This window comes from Carlito syrichta, unplaced genomic scaffold (genome assembly GCF_000164805.1).
Source record: "Carlito syrichta isolate Samal-C Ts95f unplaced genomic scaffold, Tarsius_syrichta-2.0.1 Scaffold142960, whole genome shotgun sequence".
Taxonomy (NCBI): domain Eukaryota; kingdom Metazoa; phylum Chordata; class Mammalia; order Primates; family Tarsiidae; genus Carlito; species Carlito syrichta.
In genome coordinates this window covers 41,179-50,591 of record NW_007087056.1, presented here as the reverse complement: position 1 = coordinate 50,591, position 9,413 = coordinate 41,179, and the positions used below count along the sequence as shown (strand labels likewise).

At 59.5% G+C, this 9,413-nt stretch overlaps 2 protein-coding genes across 6 annotated transcripts in view; one reads left to right on the top strand and one right to left on the bottom strand.

Moving 5' to 3' along the window:
• The first annotated feature begins 1,528 nt into the window (after positions 1 to 1,528).
• MUC1 (mucin 1, cell surface associated) lies at positions 1,529 to 4,960 on the top strand. The gene is made up of 7 exons (XM_008050093.2): positions 1,529 to 1,600; positions 2,182 to 2,823; positions 2,922 to 2,977; positions 3,095 to 3,228; positions 3,374 to 3,495; positions 3,580 to 3,729; positions 4,736 to 4,960. Exons 1-7 carry the CDS (start codon positions 1,529 to 1,531, stop codon positions 4,808 to 4,810), a joined length of 1,251 nt encoding a protein of 416 aa, XP_008048284.1. The 3' UTR covers positions 4,811 to 4,960.
• Positions 4,961 to 5,933: 973 nt separating this feature from the next.
• Positions 5,934 to 9,413, bottom strand: part of TRIM46 (tripartite motif containing 46) — an 11,087-nt gene continuing 7,607 nt past the window's right edge. For all 5 annotated transcript variants that reach the window (XM_008050080.1, XM_008050079.1, XM_008050084.1 and 2 more), the window contains 2 exons: positions 8,428 to 8,725; positions 5,934 to 7,085 (listed from right to left, as the gene is read on the bottom strand). In XM_008050080.1, coding sequence (XP_008048271.1) covers positions 6,692 to 7,085; positions 8,428 to 8,725 — 692 coding nt within the window. In that variant the 3' untranslated portion in view covers positions 5,934 to 6,691. The remainder of the gene's footprint in view (positions 7,086 to 8,427; positions 8,726 to 9,413) is intronic.

Here is a 9,413-nt window from a genome sequence, read left to right as displayed (position 1 = left end):
CGTCGCCTCCCCACCGGGCTTCTCGCCAATCCCGCACCGCGCCGAAATGTTTTTGAAGTCCCACTTTTCCAATCCGTATTCCTTGGGGCTAAGAATGGTTTTCGGAACGCAGTCGTTACTTGCTTCGTCCTAGGCCGCAGCCCGGGGCTGCCGGACCTAAGTTCCACGTGCCGCTGTGGCCCCAGATATCTCCCTGCCCGCCAATATTTCTGTTCAAAATACTTCTCGGTTCTCTCCAACGACGCACCGCGACATACGGTTTTGTTCCTCCACCACCACGTGCCAACCTGCCCCAAATACCACTCTGTTCCCCAGAGGATAGTTCTGTGCCCCCAAGTTCCATTCTGTCGCCCCACCCACTCTGCCTCTTAGATACATGCCCAATCATAATGTGTCCCGTTCACCCTCCCACTTCCAGTGCCCTTTCCCACACACTTCCGTGCCCCTCCCACATACCTCAGGACCCCACCACTTAGCACTATTTCATCCGGACACTACCCCGCGCGGCCAGGAGTGGCCCTCCTAAAGCTCACGGCTCTCCGTCACACTGTGCGTTCCTCCCTCTCTGTGCGAGGCACTGACCCTTTTCTCCCGGGCTAGTCTCTCCAGACTTTCTCTGAGTCGCGACTCAGGCAGCGCGGCCCAACCCCCTCCCCACGGGTCGGAGCAGCCCTTCTGCCCGCACGGGTCGGCGCCGCAAGACGCCCGGTGACCGCTAGAGGGCAGGAGCTCCTGCCAGCAGTGGCGGGGTGGGACGGAAGGACCCCAGGGTTCACTGGAGCCCAGATTTCCTTTTAGTGGAAATTTCTTCCCCATTCCCTTTCGGGCCAAGGAAAGAACCCAGGTTACTGGAAAGTCCGGCCGGGGCGGGGATTGGCGTTTCAGGGTAGACCTGCGTGTGGAACGCGACAGGGAGCGGTTAGAAGGGTGGGGCTATTCCGGGAAGTGGGGGGGAGGGAGTCCCAAACTCGCACCTAGTCCACTCATTATCAAGCCTTATTCTTCTCAGCCCCGCAGAGTGGGGCTTCAGTGGACGCAGGAGGGTGGTGGAGTGGAGTGGGGGCCCAGGGGTGGGCTTCCTGGCCTTGCTGTCCGGGACCTAGACCTAGCAGCTTTGTCTGTTCCCTTTTCTCACCTTAGCTGTTGCCTTAGGGCTAAAACTAGAGCGGGGTGGGGGTGGGGATGGGAGGCCCAGGTCCCAGACGGCCCCCCTCCCATCTCCTGGAGCCAGGGAGCGGTTGGTGGAAGGGGGAGGCCAGTTGGAGAACAAACAGGTTGTCAGAGGGTTGAGTGATTAGAGGCCGCCGTACCCTACCCAGGAATGGTTGGGGAGGAGGAGGAGGAAGAGGTAGTAGGTAGGGAAGGGGGGAGGGGCGGGGTTTTGTCACCTGTCACCTGCTCCGGCTGTGCCTAGGGCGGGCAGGGGGGGGACCGGTATAAAGCAGTAGGCGCCTGTGCCCGCTCCACCTCACACGCAGCACTTGCCCGAGTCTGTCCTGCCCCCCTGCCCACCCAGTTCGCCACCACCATGACACCAGGCATCCAGTCCCCCTTCTTCCTGCTGCTGCTACGCCTCGTGCTTTCAGGTGAGGGGCGCAAGGTGGGGGGTGGGCTGCCCTGCTTTTGTGGTCCCCCTGGCCTTTCCATGGGTTCTGCTTCCTGGCAGATGGCACCATGAAAGGCAGAAGTTGCAGGCAGGAACGGCCCGTTTGTGCCAGATTGGGAAGGAGAGAGGCTAAAGACAGGCTGAGAAGAGGTGGCCCCCCAGGAGAGTGGGTGCCAGGGGAAGACGAGTGTCCTGAAGAGAAGCCTAGAGGGGAAAGGAGTCAGGAGAGGTAAGTCTTCGGGTGGAGAAATGGACAGGCCAGGAGGAGAGGTGGCGGCAGATGGAGGGCGGCTGCCAAGGGGAGGAGGAGGGTCAGCCAGGGGTGGCCTGGTGCTGCCCACTCCTCAGTTCTCCTAGGAGTGCTTCTCCAGTTGCCACAGGCTATATTTCCTCCTTGCTCTGATGTGTCCTTCAACTCAACCCTGTGACCTCGACTTCTTACAGCTGCTGTAGACTCTGAGCCCACAATTACAAATTCTGGCCACACAAGCTCCAACCAAAGCAGGGAATCAGAGACTGGAACTGCCCAAAGCAGCACAAAGTATAGCTTATCTGAGAGTCTACCATCCACCCAGAGCCCGGGACCCAACTCGGGCACCACCCACAAGCCAGCCCACGGGGGCACCGCGGGCGCGGACGACGCACGCCACTCGGGCGCCACCACCCCCGCGCCAGCCCACGGCAGCACCACGAGGGCAGATGACATACACCACTCAGGCACCATCCCCACGGCAGCCCACGGTGCCTCTGCCACCACTACCGCGGACACCGGACCAGGCTCTGGCGTCACTCCCACGCCAGCCCACAATGTCACCACAACCCCAGCCACCAGACCAGACTCAGGGGCCACCACCACTCCTGTCCACAATGTCACTTTGGTCCCAACCAGGAGCACATCTTCCACTCTGGTACATGATGGCACCTCTGCCAAGGCTCCCACAACCCCAGGAACCAAGAGTCCCCCATCCTCAGTTCCCAGCCACCCCTCTGCTATGCCCCCCACCCCTGCCAGCCACGGTCCTAGCACCGTTACCAGGAACACTCGCCACAGCACAGCTCCTTCTCCCACCTCAAGCCAAGACACTTCTTCCCAGATGTCTATCAGGGTATCCTTCTTCTTCCTGTCTTTCCACATTGTGAACCTCCAGTTTAATTCTTCCCTGGAGAATCCCAGCACCAAGTACTACCAAGAGCTGCAGAGAAACATTTCTGAACTGGTGGGTACCTGCCTCTCCTTCACATGCTCCCCTAAAGCAGCCTTCGGAACTGCCCAAGCCCTTTGTGTCAAGCCTGAGTCCTTTCCTTCTTACCCCAGTTTTTGCAGATTTATAAACAAGAGGATTTCCTGGGTCTCTCTAGCATCAAGTTCAGGTACAGTTCTGAGTGTGGACTCTGGGTGGTGGTGGTGGGAGGTGGATGTCATCAAGACTGTGGAGAGGGACTGTGGACAGAGACCCGAGGCTGAGTTGACCATTTCCCTGTGACCAGGCCAGGATCTGTGGTGGCAGAGTCGACTCTGGCTTTCCGAGAAGGTGCCACCAACGCCCAGGACGTGAAGACACAGTTTGCTCAGCATGAAAAGGAAGCGGCCAACTATAACCTGCACATCTCAGGAGTCAGTGGTGAGGCTGCTTCCCCAGCCGCAGCCCAGCGCCATGCCACGGCCTGTCTCCCTCAAGCGTCTGGGTTCCTGCTCGTCCCCTTGGTGCTAGCAGGAGGAGGGCTGCCTTCTTGGAAGACTGCTCTAACCCTTGCTTTTCCTTTTAGCACGTGAGGTGCCGTTTCCTTCCTCTTCCCAGTCTGGGTCTGGGGTCCCAGGCTGGGGCATTGCCCTGCTGGTGCTGGTCTGTGTTCTGGTCGCGCTGGCCATCATCTATTTCATCGCCCTGGTAAGTGCTGTCTGTGGCCCTGACCAGAGTCCCACGCCCCATGGAAGGAACCCCAAGGCCCACTGTAGCCTCCTGTCTCCCCAGGCTGTGTGTCAGTGCTGCCGAAAGAACTATGGGCACCTGGACATCTTTCCAACCCGGGATGCCTACCACCCTATGAGCGAGTACCCCACCTACCACACCCATGGGCGCTATGCACCCCCTGGCAGTACCGGTCGTAGCCCCTATGAAGAGGTGAGAAGGGGCCTTACAGGTCAGGAGAGGCAGAGGCTTTGGCCGGGCAGGTGTTCTGAAGGGGTACTCAGAAAACCCAAAGAGCCCAGGAGAGGTGAGAGGCGGCATGAGGTAAACCATGGAGGGGCTAGCAAGGATGGGAGTAGAGGTGAGGGGAGTCCTGGGGTTCAGGTCTGGGGAAAGACCACAGAAGAATGGGGCCTTCAAGAGGGAGTGAACTCACTACCAGAATTCTCCACAGAGCACTGCCTGTCCGCATTCATGCTGGCTGGCTCTGGGTGAGCTGGCACCGCTGCTCGCTAGGAAGCCCAGAGGCAGAATGGGTGGGGCATTGTGCCCAGGGTCACCCTTCCTGCAAGAGTCACGGGAATGAACACCCCTGCACCTATTCATCCCCTAAGAATGGAGAGTAGACTAAGAAACGCTGGGGAGTGGGGGGGGGGTGCGGAGGCAGGGAAGTCTCCAGTATACAGGAAGGAGTGTCACCAGCCAAGTGAGTCTGGGTACCAGTGGGGTTCTTGGGAGCTTCGGGGAAGTAAGGACCCCTCCCTCTTTCCTCACCAGGTCTTTCTTTACTGGACTAGTAAATAATTACTGCAGCCACCGGGGCTGGAAAGCTGTTCCAGGTGGGGGAGGAGAGAGGAGTTTCTTTTTCTTGCCCCTGGTTCCCTCCTCCTGGGGACCTCCTTCCTCTCCTAGTTTTGCAAAGACACAGACCCTTCCCCCCAACACACGGGCTCCTTGGGCTGCAGTTGTAAAGGATGGAGGGGCAGGAGCGGAGGCCAAGGGGCTGATTGGAGCCGGGGAGAGGGAGAAGGGGAGCGGAGGGAGGAGGAGCTGCCTTGTTTACAGTCACCTGGCTGCTGGTGGGGCCTGCAGGTGCTCTCCCTGAATTAACCCTTTGAGGGCTGGCTAGGCCCTGGACCTCTTACCCCCACCTGGGGTGCAGCCCCAGCCCCAGGAGGTACCTTCTTCTCCTGATCCCAGGTCTCTTCCCTCCACCCAGGTTACTGCGGGCAACGGCGGCAGCAGCATCTCTTACACAAACCCGGCAGCGGCAGCCACTTCTGCCAACTTGTAGGGGCATGCGGCCTGCGTTTGCTGGGCGGCCAGCCAGTGCCAGTCCGCTCCCCTTAGGTTCTGTAGGGACAGGGCCCCTCCCCTCTGTTCTGGGCTGGTGAGCTGGGAATTTAGTTGGGCTGTCCACAGCCTCCCAAAGAGGTCCAACCGAGTTCGATAACCCATTAAAGCCGGTGGAAGCCCGTCCCTGCCCCTGGGGGGTAGGCCTGGGGGGTGGTGCAGTGGGGGCTCCCTGGAGGGCTGGCCCAGAAAGCCCGGAGAAGGGGCTGGGAACCTGAACGCGGTTGAATAAAACGTGGCCTCCCGCTGGGCCAACTTCTGATCTTTCGTCTGTAACCCGCGGGCAGGAGGGGTCAGCTGTGTGTGGGGGGCCTGGAAGGGGTCTCTTGGGAGGAGACGGAGGAAGCAGGGCCAGGAAAGCGGGGCTCAGTTGAGAAGCAGATGTGAGGAAGAGGTGACACTGGGGCACAGGAGTGGCCCGTGGAAGAACTCGGGAGTCACCGCTCTCCCATCCGTGGCGGTCAAGGGGGAAGGAGGAAACGAAACCGAAGCGGGCTCGGGAGGGCAAGCGTGACCGGGCTCCGCCTGGGTTTCACCCGCGCCGGCGGTGGCCCGCACCCTCCTCGCCCCCTGGCACAGTGCCCCTCGGCGACTCTATTCTTAGCTGCCCGGGTGTGAAGCAAATCCTTGGGCAGCGATAACAGCCGCAGAGTCAACACGGCCGCGTTAAGCAGGGGCTGGGTCAGATCCGGGCGCTGGCGCCAGGCCCGACCCCCGCCCCCCTCCCGCTGCTGCTGAGGTGGGCTCCCCAGAACCCCGGGAATGGGGAAGTGGTTCTGAGTCCCTGACCCCTTTGGGCCCAGGCACGGTGCCCGGGGTCCCCCCAGCGACATTCCCCCAGGGCGTGGGCGCCGCGGTCCGGGCCTGACGCCAGCAGCCCGGAGCGGCGCCCCCTGGTGGTCTCAGCCGGCTCGACCCGGGCCTGGCACACGTGTGGCGGGAAGCTGGCTTGGGGACCGCCTTCCCTCGGGCGCCAGGTCCACCTGGCACCCTTGCCCTGAACAACAGCACCCGAGCCCTCCTGCCCGCCGCGCCCAGCATAGAAGCTAAGAGGAATGGTCACGCTCACGGAAGGCAGAGGTATGCCTGACATCACAGTTTATTGTTTATAAACCATGAAAATAACAGCTGTTTGGCACAGGCCAAGTGGTGCCCACCACCGCCGGGAGACAGCAGTGGGCACCAGAGGCCTTGCCTGGCCCAACCCAGTGGGAACACCTAGCCTCAGCTGGGTCCCCAAGGGAGACGTGGCACATTGGCATGGGTGCAGGACAGGTAAAGCATGCAAGAGGGAGAAGAGGGACATAAGGGGCATGCGGCTGGAGGTGTGGGGACCCACGGAAGTAAAGCAGGATGGTAGGGTCCCCTTTCCCTCACCAGGGAGTGCCTGGACACCGTCCCGCCAAGAAGCCTGCCTGCCCCAAGGCAGTTCAGCGTTGATGGGACAGGGAGCTGGCCTAGCAAAGGGCAGGGCTGGGATTGTGCCCAGTGCTCCAGGTGCCCTCCCTCCCAGTCAGCCTGGGGGAACAGGATGGGGATGGAGCAGGGGCTCTCTCTATGACTTGGGTCAAATGCCAAAGGCAGAGCATGGAGCAGAGACCTGGTGGGGGTTGGGGCCTGGCTAACAGGCAATGGAAAGAATGGGGGGCATCCAGAGAGGTGAGCACGGGAGCCCTGTGGCCAAGAGAAAGCCCTGGGGAGACACAGACATGGGGTAGGGGGCAGGACCACGTGGTAGGAAGAGTTTGGGGGAGATGTGGCCAGGAGGCTTGGGGGCCAGGGCCCAGGAGGACCCCAGGTCTGGAAAAGGGGTCCTGGAGGGTCAGTCCAGCTTGGCAAAGCCCCCAATGGTGACTTTTCTCTCAGGCTTAGTGCCAACTGGCTCCTGTAGCTGTACTGCGCCACCTCCAATGAAGCAAAAGGCTGGGCACACAGGCCCTGAGCAGTCCAGGGGGCACTCCAAGAGCCCGCGGAAGGACACAGCATCCAGGAAGGAAACCCGGCCCCGCTCGTAGTCCAGGCAGATGCCTAGGCGGGGCGGCAGGGGCACTGTGCAGCTGGCTGCTGGGCCATCCCTGCCCGTCAGCCCTGCATTGGCACTGGCCCCGGCCCCCAGCAGGATCTTGCCCATGCCAATGGTTAGGAAGGCGAAGGGAGGTGACGCCTCCACCGTGGCATCCTCGGCGCCGCTGTCATGCCCACTGTCCGGGTCATACCTGCAGGAGAGGCGTGGGGTAGGAAACTGTTGGGGGCTGGGGTGCCAGAGGGAGATGCTGAAAGGATGCATGCGGGGAGCACAAGGGTGAAGGGCCTGATTTTGGGTACTGAGGAGAAGACATGCTGAAGAGGCAGGGGTTGGAGTACAGGGCTGGGGTTTGCCTTTGACAGGAAGGGGTACTGAATGGAAAGCACATGGCAAGAGGGGCTGGGAGGACAAGGGAAGACAAGGTATTGATAAGGCACGTGGGAGAAATGTGGCGCTTACCCAGATAGGCAGGTGTCAGGGAAATGGTGTTGAGGAGTCATGCTGGGAGGGTGTGAGGGTTAGAGATATTAGAAGGATGGGGTTAGCGACTAAGAGAAGCAGAGAAGGTGGGGAGCAGAGGAAGGCTGCCAGGAAGGTGGGTGTGGGAGAGAGGTGAGGGTGGATTGATGTCAGAGATGAAGGATGTTAGAGGCATGTGGGGTTGGAGGTGGTGGGGTTTAGGAGGGGATTGGTGTTGGGAGAAAGCGTTTTCAAGAAATGGGGTGTCAGAGAAAAGCATGAGTGGGAGGATGTTAAACAGGGTGTCGGAGGAGGAGAGTTGTGGAGATGGGATGTTTAAGGAAGAATTTTAGGATGTTGGAAAAGTGGGTGAAGGAGGTGTAGGGGAGAAAAGGTTTTGTGGAGAAAAAAATGTTGAGAATGGGGTATCAGGGATCCAGGACATGAGGGCTTGGAGAGATGGCGTGTTGGTCCCGAGTAACAAATGGATGGAAGGAAGTGGAGATGGCTGCCTCCGCTAGCATCCCTCTCCCAGACCACACATTCCAAAAATCAATCCAAAAACCCTTTTGCAGGGCCAGGCGTGGTGCCTCATGCCTGTAATCCCAGCAATTTGGGAGGTTGAGGTGGGTGGATTGCTTGAGCCTAGGGGTTCAAGACCAGCCTAGACAACATAGTAAGACCTTGTCTCTGCAAATAATAAAAATAATGAGCCGGACATGGTGGCACATGCCTGTAGTCCCAGCTACTCAGGATGCTGAGGCAGAAGGATCACCTGAGCCCAGGAGGTTGAACCTGCCATAAGCTGTGATCATCATGATCATGCCACTGCATTCCAGTCTGGGCAACAGAGTGAGACCCTGACTCAAAAAAAGAAAAGAAAAAAAAGGAAAAAACTCTTTTGCAGAGCCCATGCCCCTCCTGGCCATAGGCCTCCTGGCCTGGCTTCCATGTTCCTATGGCATCCTCCCAACCCCCTCCCCAACTCCACCCTGCAAGGCTGTAATCCCCTAGCCCTGCCCCTCACTCCCACCCAGAGCCCCCACACCCCAGCCCTTCCAGAGGAGCCTGACCTGGGGCTGATCACATCAGGGGCACCCTGGAAGCTTTCCTGAAGCTTGCTCTCCAACCCGACGCCCACCTTGACCAAATAGGAGGCTGGGTCTACGGCACAGGCCCAGTAGCTGCGGCCCTGGGTCACAGCCACATCGCCCAGGACCACATCCACGCTCAGGTGGCAGCCGGTCAGCAGCCGGTCAGCAGCTAGCAGCAGAGGCAGCCCTGGAACACTCCGCACTGCTCGCTGGTCCTTGCTGATGGCCAGCCGCTCTCGGCTTGCGCCCCAGCGGCCATCGAGGAAGAAGTGCAGGACTGGAAGGAGGGGGAGGGTTGAGACAGAAGGAAGGACTTCAGGGACAAATACTGGCACTGAGGACTGTGAGATTTCAGAATAAGGAACAAGTTGCCGAGGGATTCAGCCACTAGGAACAGGTGGGGGCTCAGGAGAACAAGGCCTGGGAAACTGGAATGTAGACATAGGAAAAAAGAGGGGGAACTCAAATGGACAGGGGATCCCAGGAAGAGTTTTAGTGATGACTAGTGTGCATAGAAGTGTTCTGGGCCAGGCGCAGTGGCTCACACCTATAATCTCAGCACTTTGGGAGGCTGAGGTAGGAGAATTGCTTGAGCCCAGGAGTTCGAGACCAGCCCGGGCAACATAGTGCACTATTGTCGCTACCAAAAAAAAAGCCCTGAATTGTACCCCACATCTTTATAATAATAAAAAAAATAAGCCAGGTATTCGTAATGGCACAAGCCTATAGTCCCAGCTATTCAGGAAACTGAGGCAGAAGGATAGCCTGAGCCCAGAAGGTCGAGGCTGCCATTAGCTGTTAATATGCCATTGCACTCCAGCCTCGGTGACAAGAGACCCTGACTCAAAAAAAACCCCAAGCCAGGCTCAGTGCCTTAGCCTGTAATCCCGCGCCTTTGGGAGGCTGAGGTGAGTGGATTGCCTGAGCCCACGGGATCGAGACCCGCCTGGGCAGCGAGACCTCAT